The 17,611-nt window shown below is 34.6% G+C and overlaps 2 protein-coding genes across 2 annotated transcripts; both read right to left on the reverse strand.

The window, feature by feature from the left end:
• Positions 1-1,656: 1,656 nt before the first annotated feature.
• Positions 1,657-2,711, reverse strand: LOC102920202 (olfactory receptor 4C15-like). Its single transcript, XM_076568700.1, has one exon. It carries the CDS (start codon positions 2,709-2,711, stop codon positions 1,767-1,769), a length of 945 nt encoding a protein of 314 aa, XP_076424815.1. The 3' UTR covers positions 1,657-1,766.
• A 12,292-nt stretch (positions 2,712-15,003) lies between these two features.
• On the reverse strand, positions 15,004-15,948 carry LOC102905769 (olfactory receptor 4C15-like). Its single transcript, XM_006995942.4, has one exon. The coding sequence runs from the start codon at positions 15,946-15,948 to the stop codon at positions 15,004-15,006; it is 945 nt and encodes a 314-aa protein (XP_006996004.2).
• Between the last annotated feature and the right edge of the window lie 1,663 nt (positions 15,949-17,611).

Raw genomic sequence — 17,611 nt, forward strand, 5'->3', positions numbered from 1 at the left:
TCTCTTCCTCCAACTCCTCACAGATACTCCCCACCCCACTACCCTCCCAATGTCTTATTCTTTCCCTCTCTACTTTCTCTCTGAAGAAAAAAGAGACCCAAACAAACAAAAATGCCAATAAGATAAAATTACAAAAACAAAATAAAAATCACAGAAAAATACAAATACGTATGTAGTCTCATTTTGTGATGTGTATTCATGAGCTTGGATCTTCACTGTTGTGTGGCCAATATGCTTAGTGCTGCTCCACTGAAGAAAACTGATACTCCCTTGCAAGTAGCATCTTGGTTAGGTGTGGAACTTCATGCCTACTTCTCCTTCTCTGTACTGGAATTTTTCTGGTTTGAGTTTGTGCACATCCTGTGCCAGCTGTCTATCTTTTGAGTTCATATGTGTATCTGCTGTGTGTCTCTGGGAAATTTTGTTTTCATAAATTTGTCCACCAGTTCTGGTTCTTAAAATTTATCTCCTTTTCCACGCAGACATTTGATCCTTGAAGGGAAAGGTTTCTTCCACAACTTGGCAGTGTCTGCACATTGTCTAGGTGTGAGTCTTAGTAATTCTGGTAATTACCATTGTACAGCTAACAAACCCTTAAAAACATGAAGGAAAAGCACTCTAGGAGGTCCATGGTTAATTGTAAGTATCTTAATCTGTTCAAATGGAATGCTTGGTCCACATAATGGTTTAAAACTTAATAATTAATGAACTTCACCAAAACACAGCAATAAATGAAATAATTTCTGTCTTTTATCTATTTTTAGGAAGAAATATTGTACATTAGTGAGTACAAGTCACACTGGAAAGATGGTAACTTTGGGTCCACAGAAGAACAACAAGAAATTAAAAAGTATATGAAAGATGGAATACAAGAAGCCTAAGACCAGATAACCTCATTAGAGTCCTCAGTCCATGATGGAAGAGTAATTAAGGGCTTAAAAATTGCCATATATTGATCATAGGCCATGGCTATGAAAATATGAAAAACTAAGGAAAGAACAAAATGATTTAGTTATTTCCAGAATACTCAATCTGTTCTGTTTACTGTTCCACTAAGGTTGGTGCTAGGGGAATTTGAAATAGAACAACAATACAATTGTTTCAAGTCTAAAGGGTGGCTAGAATTCTTTTGAGTTAGTTTTCATATGAGACATTCACTGACAAACACTTATGGGCACTTTCAATCTCCTTTCCTAGGTTAATTGCCATAAAATGCAATCTAACCCAAAAAAGAAAGCATGTAGTTGTTAAGAAGGGACTCAAATTCTATAGCATATAGCAAAAAGCTTCAGTGGAATAATGGAATCACAAGAGAGAGAGACCAACAGTAGTTCAATTAAGACATTCCTTCTGACCTTCATAAATTTGGGCGGTTATTGAGATAACAATCATAAATTTATTTATTTCTCTTTATACAGGTAGAACAAACTTTTATACAAATGTCTATAACAATTTGAACTTCATTCAGAATTTTTAAGCTTGAATTAATAGCCAATATAGTAACATAATAATTTTGATTATATTCTTTTTTATTAATAGATCCTAAGTATAAAATTCAATTGTATTTAATTTGCATGTGGTTCTTTGCAACTCAGGGAACATGCCCAACATAGAAGGAAAAACAACATTCTCTAGCACCCCAAATTATGCCAGTTCTGGAGAATTGCCTTAACTCATTAAAGGTAACAAGCATACTCTAGTTTTTGCCTGCAATAATATTAATAATTTTTACTCTTTATATCAATTTTGATAAAATGCAACATCTTTTACTTTTCATCTGAAGCCTTTACCAATCTCTTCCATAATTTCCACATAGCATTTTTCATGTCCTTATTCCTAAATGTATAAATCATAGGATTAAGTAAGGGTGATAGCATAGTGTAAAATAATGCTATCATTTTGTCAAAGGAGGAGGCAGTGTGAGGTCTTGCATATATAAATATGCATGGGACAAAGAATAAAACCACCACAGCAATATGGGACCCACAGGTAGACAGAGCTTTCCATCGCCCTTCAGGACTGTGGAATCTCAGAGAGAGAAAAATAAAAACATAAGAGACAAGCAACAAGAAAAAGACAAGGACGCAGATAAACCCACTGTTGGCAACCACCAAAAGGCCAAAGATGTGTGTGTCAGTGCAGGCCAGCTCCAGTAACGGGAACAAGTCACACATGAAGTGATCGATGACATTGGGTCCACAGAAGGGAAGCTGCAAAGTGAAGATGATTTGTACAGTAGAATGTAAGAATCCTCCTGCCCAGGCCACGCCCACCAGAGTACCACAGACCCTCCTGGTCATAATAGAAGAGTAGTGTAAGGGCTTACAAATGGCCACATAGCGGTCATAGGCCATGGCTGTCAGAAGAATCATCTCAGACCCACCAAGCAAGTGTCCAGCATAAAGTTGTATCATGCATCCTTCAAAGGAGATGGTTTTTCTCTCATATAGAGAATCCACAATCATTTTGGGTGTCATGGCAGAGGAGAAGCTTGCATCCACTAAAGACAGGAAAGCCAGGAAGAAATACATGGGTGCGCCCAGCAGTGTAGGGCTGCAGACAATGGTCACCACAATCATCATGTTGCTCCCAACAGTTGCGATGTAAACAAATAAACTTATGAGAAATATCAATTTTTGAATATTTGGATTCTGTGAAAGTCCCAGAAAAACAAATTCAGTTACAAAACTCTGGTTTTGAATAGCTTCCATGGAAAAGGAGAATGCTCAATAGAGAGCATGTAATTTGGGAATGATGATAAACATTTTCTTCAATCCATGTTACAGTTTTGTCCACAACAATGATTATTAAGACCAATTCCAAAATTTCTTTCAGTGCTTTTATTTCACTCAGAATACAAAAAAAATCCAGAATAATTTTCAGAGTGATAGTTGAAAATTAGTCAGTTGAAGCAGAGATAAATTATTCAACATTTAAATGTAGAGCTCTCCAAACACAGAACAGGAAACAGCTACATAGAGTAAAGATGAAATGTCCAGGTATAAAATATGTGCTTAGTTCCTAAGACTATGATGATACATTAGACTTCAAAGTGTAACAATTTTCCTTTGGTAACTGTGCCATTATCAAACTTAGTTATTAAGTGATGTATTAAAGTGTATTACCCACAGAAAGATTTTCCATTCATTTCCATCAATGGGCACATGTGTATTGAAGTTATCCTTGTTCACTTCAAGTTTAGGCAATCATGTTGGGAGAATTTATGTGTGGAAATTAGACATTACTGGGAGATACAATCTGACAACAAACTCTCTGAACATCTGATCTTACAGCCTTTTCATCCATCCTTCAGAAATGTTCCCTAAGCCTTAGGTATGTGAGTCTTTTGTAGATGTGTCCATCTGGCATGGGCTCCACAACTCTGCAGTTTCATTAGCTGTGGTTTTCTCTAGTGGTCTTGTCATTTGAAAAGGGAAGTTTCCTGAAGTTAAAGGAGTGAAGACTACTTTACTGAACCAGCATAGTCACTAACAAAACCCCAACCATCTTCCTTCACCCACAGATAAATAAATATATGACTGCCCTCAGACCTACTGCTCTAGATAGCTTCATTTTATCAAAAGATCAAACTGACTGGGACAGTGAAAGGAAGACAAAATTGATAATAATTGAATAATTCTTATCACCTATGCTCATGAAAAGTTTACTCCATTAAATTATTCAAAATAAAAGTTAATTTAAAAATGTTTCATTTCTACTATCCAATACTGAGCAATGCCAGATTTCCTATATAGTAGCCATTGTCACTGCATAAACTAAGGTACTTCTGTGTACTTGGACCAAAAATGGAGAAAGTAAAACAGATCAAGCTCAGAGACTTGTAAAAGTGCACCAGATATTTACTCTATCCACATTTCGCAAAACATATATCAATGCTGATAGAAAATATTGATGTCAGCATGATTTTTAAGCAGCATCTACATAAAAAGTAAAATTTTAATTAGCATGAAAACAGAATATGTTTTTTTTAAAAATTATGCTATCTTCAACTGTAACTTGTAAATTGCAACACCAGTGGTTCATTCATTAAATTATTTTTAAAGCATATGAATAATAATTCTGAAAGTATGAACATGTTTGAAACATTTATATTAATAACCTCAGCCTAAAAACTTTCTCTAAAGGTGAAATGAGATAAGGTAATAATATAATTGAAGATGGTGCATTACAGCTACTGATAAAAGAGAGCTCCCTAAAACAAGCATATATACGTATTTATATGAATCAAACATTTATTCCTCACCCATGTAGGTAAGAATGTTCCTTTTCATGACAATCTGGGAACTACATCCCTTCAGATTTCAGTACCTGCTCTTGGCTTTCACTGATGCTCTGATGACTGCCCCAAATGCCTCTCTTGTCATAATCTTGCTATTTCTAGAATGAGATGGTATTTAATACCATTTCTGTGTTTCTACTGAGTCATTCCAGAGGATAACTGAAGCCTCTCCTAGTGGCCTCTAATTCATCTGATTGAAAGGAGACACTAAGCCATGGCCAGCACCAAAATAGTGCAGCACTCCAGATGTTCAGTTTTCCTGAACAATCTAAGACAGGAACCTAGCATTGTTCACATACATCAAACACATTTATGTGGGTATATTTAACTTGGAATACTCCATTCTGACTTGTATCATTCTTCTTACCTTAGTGTCCACTCTTATGAAGTTGGCTGTATTGTGATTGCAGATATGGGAAAATTCATATTATACATTAGTAAGTAGAAAGAGGACAGCATTCCATGATTGTACATCAGAATTCTGGAGACGTTCCTTGTAAATTCCCTGTTCAATCTAAAAAAGGAGGAAATGTTAGAGCATGGAAATATATTTTAAAAATAGTCTGTTGCAGAGGTAAAGTAAAATACATGATTGTTGTGTTCTTAACTGGTTTGGACTTAATTTATAAACATAATTTAAATATAGTATTAATTTCATTAAACCTATAAGAATTGCTGCTTTGTAACCCTTTTCAAAATTTTGCTTATTTCTAAATACCTGCTGTTTTATTGGACCTTCAGGTTTCATATACATCATTTTGCCTGCTTCTCTTATCAGAGATTATAGCAGTCACAGTCTTAACACTACAGCCTAATTAAGAGTCTCTCTGAAAATGAGTTAAAAGAATTATAAATCTCACTTATGTCAACCAATTCCTTAACAGTTCTAGTGATGACCTTTTCCTATTTTATATGGAGTAGGTTTGTTCAGTGTCTACTCAAACTCTGAGGCTCCTTCTAATTTTTTCTCTCATCTTGAAGTAGGGGCATCTTTCGCAAATCACTGCCCCTTATGTGTTATCTACAGTAGGTTGTCAAGGAGAAACCAAACAAACGTTTCCTTCTTGATTTGCAACTGGAATTTAAAGAATTTTCCATGGGATTTGAGGACATGAAGCCCCACCCACCCCAGAGCTTAGAAACTTTTAATCATCATGATTTTCTAAGACATAATTGGGGGGAAGGGTGTTACTTCTTTGCTTGTATATAAATTTTTATGTCTTCAAAGAATCAGAGAATTTTTTTTTCTTTTCTTTGAACTTCTGCATTCTGTTCAATCTTAAATAAGACTATATCCATCCAAAAGAAACACAAATTTCTGGGACAGCTGAATATTTATCAAAAAATAAAATGTATATTTACACGTGGAAATATTTGCTGACTGGTCAAAATATTGTCAAAATTTAATCCCAGAAATTGAGTTTGAAGATTCATTGGGTTTGACACTAAATGTAAAATTTTGGCAGTTAATTTTTCTCTTTTCAGACAGAATGAATATTGCTTGTCAGTGTCATGTTAGAGTAACACAGCACTGAGCCTGAAGCATAAGAGAAAACTTCTGCTTAGCTCATTGGAATCTTTCAGAAAAGACCCTACAAGGAAAGACATTTGATTTGTTCATTATTAAATATTTTATTTTACTTATTTTTAAGACCTTATACAGAAAAGCATCTGGATAGCATAACTAAAATAACCTATAGGATTAAACTGTTTGATTCTATTGTTTTTAGAAAACCATGCAAAACAAATACTTCTCTGAATGTTGGATAACATTGGTAGCATTCACATTTAATTAATTTTTCCTTAGACCAGCTGAAGATGGTTCAGTATGCAAAAAGAGTTCATAAGAGTCAACTACTAATAAACTTCAATATTTAATGACAAATGAACTAAGTCAGAATATTTATGAGTCTGGAAATTAAATATGTAAATTAAACATATAGCTGTGTAACTCTTTGATTTAGAAATTTTCATTATAATATTTTTACCAACTCATACTTCATTGTTATGTTGAAATATTGTCATACATGAGCTTCAGTTATAACCTCTGTTACTATGACAGCACATCGTGCCAGATACAGTTACAGTGCTTCAAAGCGGTCATTTTTCACTTTAATCATTGTATTATATTATCATGTTGATAATGAAATTTGTCAAATTCTTGATATCCAGCATTGTAAAACTCATCCATTTGTATTAAATCTTCAGAAAAACAGCAGCAGTATTTATATATATATACAAAACATATCATATTATAATATGGAAAACTGAAGCAGGTTATCAGAACATCATCTGCCAAGACAAAATAAAGACCAGACCTCCTGAACCTTGGGACAATGCCCTTATTCACAGAGTTTGTTTCATTGGTAGTGAATGTGCCATGTTACATTTATGCTGTCATATGTTGGTATGATATATTGGAATTATTTACTGAAAGAAACATATACCAAAATTTTAAATTATTTTTAATTTAATTCAAATAAATTTAGGCATCTTCCTACATATTATTACATGTGTTTGTTTATATTGAAATAGGTTTTATAAATTAAAAAAAACAACAAAATTTTATTCTCTAGAAAAAATTCAGTCAATATGAGTGATATGTGCCAAGGCAAAGAAAGAAAATGGTTAACAAAACTAAGATCATATAACTAAACATAGTTTGATTAGATGTGAATATTTTAGTCTCATCAAAATATGTGAAATACCTGAAACAAGTTAAAGAGAAGCTTTAAAATTACCTAAAGAATTACCATGAATTTGTATTTTACTGAGTATTATCTATAAAAATGTCTTAATTTGACTTTCAGTCATGGGATGAAGAATAGTCACGACTGGAGAAGACTGGAGAACAAACAGGTGTGTTTTAGATGGTCATGGGCAATAAAATGAAATATTAAAATCCATTCAGAATAGATCATCTATTGTTCACAAATTCTGTACTTAGATAGATGGAGAGATGGATGGAGAGTGATTACAAGAACCACTACTGTTTTTTTAGTTAAGTTCCCAAAAGTAACAAGAATTAGAGAAAGGACACAGATTGTAATGTCCAAATGAGTGATATTTATCCATAAAGACAAGCTTTAAAAAGAGAAAATATTAGAGCACCAAAGAAAAATGTGATTCTAGAACACAAATCAAGGAGTCAGTTGAAAAAAACAGAAAAGAAAAAAACAACCAACCAGACAATAATATTTTTAGTTACTCCACACTGAAAGAGGAGCAAAAATTATAAGAAAAATGAAACACAGATCAAGCCACCTTTGGTATTCATAGGGGGACAGATTGAGGAGGATCTGGAGTAATTAGAGCCAAATATGATCATCCTACATTGTATACATTGAGGACATTCACAAGAACAAATTTTATAAAAAGAAGACATAGTATTTGAAAATTCAAAGGGAAGTTATTTGATGTATTAGCATGATATTTGACTAATTTGTGCCCTAATATAATCATGACTGACTGCCTAAATGGTCTTATGGATAGTCCAGTCAACAGATGAGCATTTATTAATATTGAAGGTCTGTATAAAGTTGTTAAAAATGAGAAATACTTTATAGATACAAATCATATGATTATTGTATATGATCTCTAGAAAATCACCCAAATTGCCTCTTCCCAGCAGATATGAGAACAAATATGATATTTTAAGAAATGAAATTGGGCAGCGGTGGTGCATGCCTTTAATCCTAGCACTCGGTAGGCAGAATCAAGCAGATCTCTTGTGAGTTTGAGGCCAGCCTGGTCCACAGAGCAATAACTAGGACAAGCACCAAAACTACACAGAGAATCACTGTCTCAAAAAAACAAAATCAATAACAAAAACAAAAAACAAACAAAACAACAACAACAAAAAACAAAGAAATGAATATATTGATTCAGGGTATTTGGTCTTATGCTTCGGTTCTTGATCCATCAGGACCTGATTTTTTGCAGGGTGATAGATAGGAATCTCTTTTTAGTCTTTTACATGGAACTAAGCAGTTTGATGAAAAGCATTTTATTCTTCTATTTCTGGGATGAATCATAGCTTTCCTTGTACTAGAAGGTAACTATGCATATAACCAGAAGACAAAAGTCATCATCAATCTCACCCAGCAAAGGGCCCTGCTACCTACAATAGCATCCAGTAAGCTAATACTGGTAAAATAGAGACATACATGATGTAAAAGTACCAACCACTTGTTAAATTGGAATTTAAGGCCCGCACCATGAATTGGAACACAAACATACTGAACACCACTAAGTCCCATTCACATACAAGAAGCCATTTGCAACTGATATCTCCTAGAAGACAAAAATCTTTTTTTTTTTTTCAAATAAGTGACACTGGGTATATCAATCACATTCTGGGGCAAGTCCCACACTCAGGAATGGTTGACCAACACAGAACAGACTTTAGGATTTCCCTTTTCTGATATTTGAGTGTATGTCCATTGTTGTTGCCGTTGTCGTTTTGGTTTCATAATTTTTTTTTAAGGGAAAAATCTTAAATGGGGTATGTAGATGGGTTGGCAGGCTGTGGGAGAAGTTGGGGGAGAAAAACAAAATCTTCAAAATATATTGTGGAAAAAAATAAATAAATAAATAAATAAATAAATAAATAAATAAATAAATAAAGTACAGGAACATTGACAGAGTTGCAGTATGTGTTTATCCTTTAAGTGATCTGAATAAATGGCTTTAGAGATTGGATCAACAAAAGGAGGTAATGGGATAAAAGACAGCAACATGTCTCTGTATTCTTGATCCTTCTAAGCACAGAATCCACTAATCCATCCTAAAACATATTAGTAGATGAGGACAAAAGCTGGGTCTGTTAAAACTTAAAGTTATGAATACACATTTGAACTATGGAAACAGACTACTTTTCTGAAAAGCTCCAATAGTTATTTAGATCAGAGTCTTATAAGCAAGGTATGTGGTTAAGGATTAAAACATTTTTCTTCTGTCTACTTTAAAATAATCATTCCTGCTTTCTGTTGATTGGAATTATAGCCCATCCACTAAAAAGTTTTTATTTGTTTTTAAAAATTATTCACTTCATGTTGCAGAATATTTCTGTATACTCTGTGAAAATATATTGTTGTTATTGGTGCAATAAAGAGCTGAATGGACAATAACTCGGCAGGAGGTATAGTTAGGTCTTCAGGGCAGAGAGAGAACTCTGAGAAGAAGAAGGGTAGAGCTACCATGAGACAGACAAAGCAGGATGGGCAGTACATAGGTGAGGTAAATGAGCCTTGTGCAGCATATAGATTAATAGAAATGTGTTAATTTATATTGTAAGAGCTAGATAAAAACAAACCTAATGTATCAGCCAAACAATTATAATTAATGATAAGTCTCTGTGTGGTTATTTTGGAGCTGGTAGATGGGACAGAAAAATCAGCTTACAACTTTATGTGTGTATTTTGCAAGAATATATATAAGTGAACCATGTGTGTGTTTTACCCACTGAGAGCAGAGGAGGATGATAGATCCTATGTAACTGGAGTTGCAGATGAGTGTAGGCTGTCATGTGGGTGCTGAAAATGAACACTAGAACAAGTACTCTCAACCACTGGGCCATCACTCCAGCCTTAAAGGAAAGTTTTGGAGACGATTCCACATTCAGGGAACTGAACATAAAACCAATTTCTCTCTCTCTCTCTCTCTCTCTCTCTCTCTCTCTCTCTCTCTCTCTCTCTCTCCTTCTCTCTCTGGTTTTTGAAATATTGACAGCATCAACTGCTTAATTTCTATAAACATTTTATGAATAATATGCCAGTGCTATTGGTGACATCATTTAATTACATTTCTGCTGTGGAAAAATCCTCCTGTACACTGTAAGGATTTGTCACTTGAATTGGTTTTAATAAATCACTGATCAGCCAATACCTGGGCAGAAAGTTAAGTAGGAAAGCCAAACTGAGAATGCTGGGGAGAAGGAGGGTGGAGTCAGGAGTCACCAGCCAGATACAGAAGAAGCAAGGTGAGAATGTCATTTTGAGAAAATTTACCAAGCCACATGGGTACACACAGATAAGAATTATGGGTTAATTCAAGTGTAAGAGCTAGTTAGTAATAAGCCTGAGCTACCAGATGATCATTTATAAGTAATACTAAGCCTTGGAGTCAATTATTTAAGAAGTGGCTGCTGGGTATTTGGGAACAGTAGGCGGGAGCAAAACTTCCATCTACACATTTCTAACAAAAAGGTCAAAATTTCTGGCACAAGTAATGTTTATTTACAAGATTTACTACTCTGCTATTCTTCTCTTTTACATCGTATTTGCTACTTGTTAGTTTCCTGTCTAATTCCTCCAAATGGTTTTCATAGTAAAGATATGATGGGGAGTATGACTAGGAAATTGCAACTGCCAAGTCCTGAAGGATTTACTTGAAATTCTGATTGTGTTGAAATACAAATGGCTTACTTCTTATGACAAGAGATTTAGAATTTGGAAACATGAGGCACCAATCAGCTCCTGAATGTTATCAAATCAGTTTATCTTGGTTTTTCTCAAGAAAGAAGTCCTTGTTTTGGCTCCTCTCAGACACAATTCTGAAAGATGCACCTTTGAGCAATCACCATGTTTTCACTCACTTCTCATACAGCAATACATGTAAAACTAACTGAGAACTTTTCCATAAAGAGCTTTCCCAGTAGAAAATGATTTCCATGTATGGCAGAAAGGGATTGACACCATTACTAAACAGCCAACAATACAAGGCCAGGTCATAAACTTGCTTTTAAAAAGTCACCCCTTTCTGCCTTTAGGAATTAAAAATACAAAATCTTTTAGTTGACAAACATAAGCTCACTGCTATATTATTGAAGTTATATATTTCAGGGAGAAATTACAATTATGTAGACACACAGACAAAATGTGGAAGATGAATACATGGCGGTTCACCTAAACAAGAGTTTCCACCTCAGAGGCCTCCGATGATGCTATAGATCACAAATGTGAATCTGTATCTGCATTATAACATGAAATGACCACTATTTATAGGAAGATACCCTTCAGCATAGTGTCTCTCCAGTTCACCTTTAGAGGACTTATAATGCTCACTTGCAGCATTGTGTTCTCAATAAATTTCTTGTTATTAAAAATATTCTTAAGCATACTGCTGTTACTTCAAAGTTTTGAATACTAATATATGTGAATAGTACAAAATGATACGTTTTATCAACATCGTACTTCATAAGACATGAAATCTTAGAAATATTTAGACACTTCAAATTTCTTTAAATACTTAGTAAATAAATTACTGAGGAATATTAAACTTTAAAGATTTGATAAATATTCAGAAATGGCAATTCCTCACAGCAGGAACTCTGGTCCTGGTACATCTTCTAAAGCAATGGCCTTGGGAAGTGTGTCTCCCTATGTCCACATTTTATCTATTGTACACTGTTTCTTGCAAATGTTCCCTCAAATTTGAATCCTTCTACTAAGAAAAATTTTATATTTTCATTCACGTGCAACATTCTTTTCATTTAAAAAGTATAATTTCCTTATGCTGCTAAAATATAAACTCTTTTCTTTTTAAGTGTTCTTGGATTTCTTTTGGAAAATATTTTAATACAGCATCACATTTAGGAAGAGACACTGTTGTGTAATGAATGGGATACAGCATCTCTGTAGATTTAAGCAAATTTTTGTGTAACCACTAAACATAAGAGGTAAGTTCTGATGATGAATTCTTCTAGCAATCTCAAAGGAAAAGAAAATATATGTCTTGTTTGGAAAATACTGTATCAAGAAATGTCTTTAAAGAAAAATATTTTATGGGAAGTATATGAACAGCTGTGTGTGTGTGTGTGAGTGTGTGTGTGTGTGTGTGTGTGTGTGTGTGTGTGTGTGTATTACATGTAATATGAATGATATTTATTGGTATTTGGTTAGATTTGTTTTCATTTGGTTATACAAATTCAAGTTTAAACTTTCTTTGAATCCCTGACTTCTAATTTATCAGCACTGTTAAAACCAAACAAAATTTGAAGGAGAACAGGGAGGGTTACATGGGAGAGTATGGAAATAGGAAAAGCAAGGGAGAAATTTTAGGAACAAATTACAAAATATAATCTTAAAAACAAAAAAAAAACTTATTTTCGGAGAGCTTGACGAGTGGATGAACTGACACATAAAAGTAGGAAAAAAATGTAAAAAAAAAAAAAAAAAAAAAAAACTAACAGTCAACCAACAGCAACAAGAGAAAATCCACTAAAGCCAAGTAAGTGATACAGAAACACCATGATGAAGTCCAATAACTGCTCAGCTATCTGCATCTCCTAATTCCCAGATGCCTTTCTAGTAATTGGAATGAACATGACTTAAAAGCTTCTTTTGAGATTAAGTTTTCCTAGTTTTACTTTTCATTAATTTTTTTCATGCAAAATATTTTGGTCATATACTTTCTCTTCCTCCAACTCCTCACAGATCCTTCCCACCTCCCTACTCATCAAACATCTTATTCTTTTCCTTTCTATCTTTCTCTCTGAAGAAAAAAAAGTGAGCCAAATAATTGTCTTAATTATCCAGAGGGCCTAATCCAGTTGGGGGCTCCTCAGCTATTGGTTCATAGTTCATGTGTTTCCATTAGTGTGGCTATTTGTCCCTGTGCTTTTTCCAAGCTTGGTCTCAACAATTCTCACTCATACAATCCCTCCTCTTTCTCATCAATTGGACTCCTGGAGCTCTACCTGGGGCCTGGCCTTGGATCTTTGCATCTGCTTCCCTCAGTCATTGGGTGAGATTTCTAGCAAGAGAGTTAGGGTGTTTGGCCATCCTATCACCAGAGTAGGTCAGTTTGGGCTTTCTCTCGACCATTGCCAGTAGTCTTTTGTGGAGGTATCTTTGTGAATTTCTGGGGACCTCTCTAGCACTTTGTTTCTTCCTATTCCCATGTGGTCTTCATTTATCATGGTCTCTTATTCCTTGTTCTCCCTCTCTGTTCTGGATACACCCAGGCAGTGGGACCAGGACCTGTCTTTAGTGCATGAGCTGGCCATTTGGAACCTGGGGCTTATGCAGTGATACTTTGCTCAGCCTGGGAGGAGGGGACTGGACCTGCCTGGACTGAATCTACCAGGTTCAGCTGAATCCCCAGGGGAGTCTTTGCCCTGGAGGAGATGGAAATGGGGGTTGGGGGGTGGAGGATGGGAGAAGGAGGGCCAGAGGGGGGAGGGCAGGGGAATCCATGGCTTATATGTAAAATTAAATTAAATTATAAAATAAAAAAACTAAAAAAGAAAAAAAAAGAGAGAGCCAAACAAACAAAAATCCCAATAAGACAAAATTACAAAAACAAAATAAAAATCACAGAAAAATATGTATGGAGTCTCTTTTTGTGTTGTCTACTCCTCAGCATGGGTCTTCGTAGCTGTGTGAATATACTATGTGTCTGGGAAATTTTGTTTTCATAAATTCATCTACCAGTTCTGGTACTTAAAATTTATTGCCTTTTCCACATAGACACCTGATTCTTGAAGGGAAAGTTTTGCTCTATAGCTCGTCAGTGTCTGCACATTGTCTAGGTATGAGTCTTTCTGTTAATTACCATTGTACAGCTAACAAACCCTTAAAAACATGAAAGAAAAGCACTGTAGGAGGTCCATAGTTAATTATAAACATCTTAATCTGTTGAAATGGAATGTTTTTTCCAGACAATGAATGAAATAATTACTTGTTTTTGCTTTATCTATTCTTAGGAAGAAATATTGTACAGTAGTTAGTACAAGTCACACCCAAAAGGATGAAAGCATTGAAGAACAACTATAAAGTAACAAGTATATGAATGATGGGATATAAGAAATCCCAAGAGCAGACTACCCTCATCAGAGTCCCCAGTTCATGATGGAAGAGTAATTAAGGGCTTAAAAATTGCCATATATTGATCATAGGCCATGGCTATGAAAATATGAAAAACTAAGGAAAGAACAAAATGATTTAGCTATTTCCAGAATACTCAATCTGTACTGTTTACTGTTCCACTAAGGTTGATGCTAGGGGAATTTGAAATAGAACAACAATACAATTGTTTCAAGTCTAAAGGGTGGCTAGAATTCTTTTGGGTTAGTTTTCATATGAGACATTCACTGACAAACACTTATGGGCACTTTCAATCTCCTTTCCTAGGTTAATTGCCATAAAATGCAATCTAACCCAAAAAAGAAAGCATGTAGTTGTTAAGAAGGGACTCAAATTCTATAGCAAATAGCAAAAAAACTTCAGTGGAATAATAGAGTCACAAGAGAGAGAGACCAACAGTAGTTCAATAAAGACATTCCTTCTGACCTTCCTAAATTTGGGCTGTTACTGAGATAACAATCATAAATTTCTTTCTTTCTCTTTTTATAGATTGAACAAACTTTTATACAAATGCCTATGACATATTGAACTTCTTTCAGAATTTTAAGCTTAAATTAATAGACAATATAGTAACATAATAATTTTGATTATATTCTTTTTTATTAATAGATCCTAAGTATAAAATTCAATTGTATTTAATTTGCATGTGGTTCTTTGCAACTCAGGGAACATGCCCAATATAGAAGGAAAAACAACATTCTCTAACACCCCAAATTATGCCAGTTCTGGAGAATTGCCTTAACTCATTAAAGGTAACAAGCATACTCTAGTTTTTGTCTGCAATAATATTGATAATTTTTTACTTTTTATATCAATTTTGATTAAATGTGACATTTTTTACTTTTCATCTGAAACCATTATCAATCTCCTCCATAATTTCCACATGGCATTTTTCATGTCCTTATTCCTAAATGTATAAATCATAGGATTAAGTAAGGGTGATAGCATAGTGTAAAATAATGCTACCATTTTGTCAAAGGAGGAGTCAGTGTGAGGCCTTGCATATATAAATATACATGGGACAAAAAATAAAACCACCACAGCAATATGGGACCCACAAGTAGACAGAGCTTTCCATCGCCCTTCGGGACTGTGGAATCTCAGAGAGAGAAAAATAAAAACATAAGAGACAAGCAACAAGAAAAAGACAAGGATGCAGATAAACCCACTGTTGGCAATCACCAAAAGGCCAAAGATGTGTGTGTCAGTGCAGGCCAACTCCAGTAACGGGAACAAGTCACACATGAAGTGGTCAATAACATTGGGTCCACAGAAGGGAAGTTGCAAAGTGAAGATGATTTGTACAGTAGAATGTAAGAATCCTCCTGTCCAGGCCACACCCACCAGAATGCCACAGATCCTCCTGGTCATAATAGAAGAGTAGTGTAAGGGCTTACAAATGGCCACATAGCGGTCATAGGCCATGGCTGTCAGAAGAATCATCTCAGACCCACCAAGCAAGTGTTCAGCATAAAGTTGTATCATGCATCCTTCAAAGGAGATGGTTTTTCTCTCATATAGAGAATCCACAATCATTTTGGGTGTCATGGCAGAGGAGAAACTTGCATCCAGTAAAGACAGAAAAGCCAGAAAGAAATACATGGGTGCGCCCAGCAGTGTAGGGCTGCAGACAATGGTCACCACAATCATCATGTTGCTCCCGACAGTTGCGATGTAAACACATAAACTTATGACAAATATCAGTTTTTGAATATTTGGATTCTGTGACAGTCCCAGAAAAACAAATTCAGTTACAAAACTCTGATTTTGAATAGCTTCCATGGAAAAGGAGAATTCTCAATAGAGAGCATGTAATTTGAGAATGATGATAAACATTTTCTTCAATCCATGTTACAGTTTTGTCCACAACAATGATTATTAAGACCAATTCCAAAATTTCTTTCAGTGCTTTTATTTCACTCAGAATACAAAAAAAAAATCCAGAATAATTTTCAGGGTGAGAGTTGAAAATTAGTCAGTTGAGGCAGAGATAAATTATTCAATATTTAAATGTAGAGCTCTCCAAACACAGAACAGGAAACAGCTACATGGAGTAAAGAAGAAATGTCCAGGTGTAAAATATGTGCTTAGCTCCTAAGAATATGATGATACATTAGACTTCAAAGTGTAACAATTTTCCTTTGGTAACTGTGCCATTATCAAACTTAGTTATTAAGTGATGTATTAAAATGTATTATGCACAGAAAGATTTTCCATTCATTTCCATCAGTGGGCACAGAGGAAATGATTATTGAGTTCTCCTTACACATATTACAGACATTTATCAGTCAAGAAGCACATGTTTGTGAAGACATGTACATTTTCATACCTGTTTGTTGAAAATAGGTAAACAAAACAATATTACTTATGGTATAAGTTAGAAGTAATCCTAGTTTGTAAATTCTACTTTCACTTAACAGAAATGATTTAGCTATGGATAAAACTAACAAATGTGAAAACTGTACATTAGTTTCAGTGCTGGCTTGTCTGAGCCATTTCTCCTGGGTTTTTGCACTATGAATTCCAAAACCTTTTACAAATTATTACCTAGTAACAGGAGTATAAAGCAAACTTCAAATGCTCATGGAGTCATCCAATACCTGTGGATCATCAAGGACAGTATACCCAGGGTCTGGCTAGCCCAGCCTATGGCTAAAGCAGGAAAGAGAATGGGGAGAAATGAGTCACAAAACCAGTTCCTGACTCTTTTAGACCTGCCCAACACAGCTATTTGTTCTGTGGCTTGGAGCAGGTTGCTTAATTCTCTAAATTCTCTCAAAGCCTCTCAAGACACATCTCTGTTTGAACTTGATAAAAATGTATCTAATTGGTTCTTAAGAGAATAGGAAAACATGATATCATGAATACAGTCAGAATATCAGGAGAAGACAGTGTTGAGGGGTGAGAACACACGCCACTGTCAGAAGAAGGGCATTCTGCTCCTAATTTCAGCTGTACTATCATCAACAGTGGTTAAAATTTACTGGTTTTCTTGTATATTCAAAAATACTTTAAAAATAATTTGGACAGTCACAGTTATGAAATACATATATTTTAAACTGCATTACACATTAATTTTTGATATTCTAATGTAATTATATTTCTCCCTTAATTTTTCTCCTACCAAACTCTCCCAAATAACCATTCCTTACTTTCTTTCAAATTCATGTCTCTAAATTCATTATTATGCATGTATTTTTATATTAATATACATATATATATATATATATATATATTCCTTTATAAATTTATACGTGTGTGTGTGTGTGTGTGTGTGTGTGTGTGTGTTTTCAGTCCTGGTAATGTTACTTGTATATGTTTTCAGGGCTGAGAGTTTAGTATTGGGTAACCAATTTTGTTGGATAACCAATTTCTGTGATCCTCCCAGGAGAAGACTATATCTCTCACTCTCAACATTCTTTAGTTGTCTGTAGTTCTTCTGTGG

Source organism: Peromyscus maniculatus, chromosome 4 (assembly GCF_049852395.1).
Source record: "Peromyscus maniculatus bairdii isolate BWxNUB_F1_BW_parent chromosome 4, HU_Pman_BW_mat_3.1, whole genome shotgun sequence".
Lineage (NCBI taxonomy): Eukaryota > Metazoa > Chordata > Mammalia > Rodentia > Cricetidae > Peromyscus > Peromyscus maniculatus.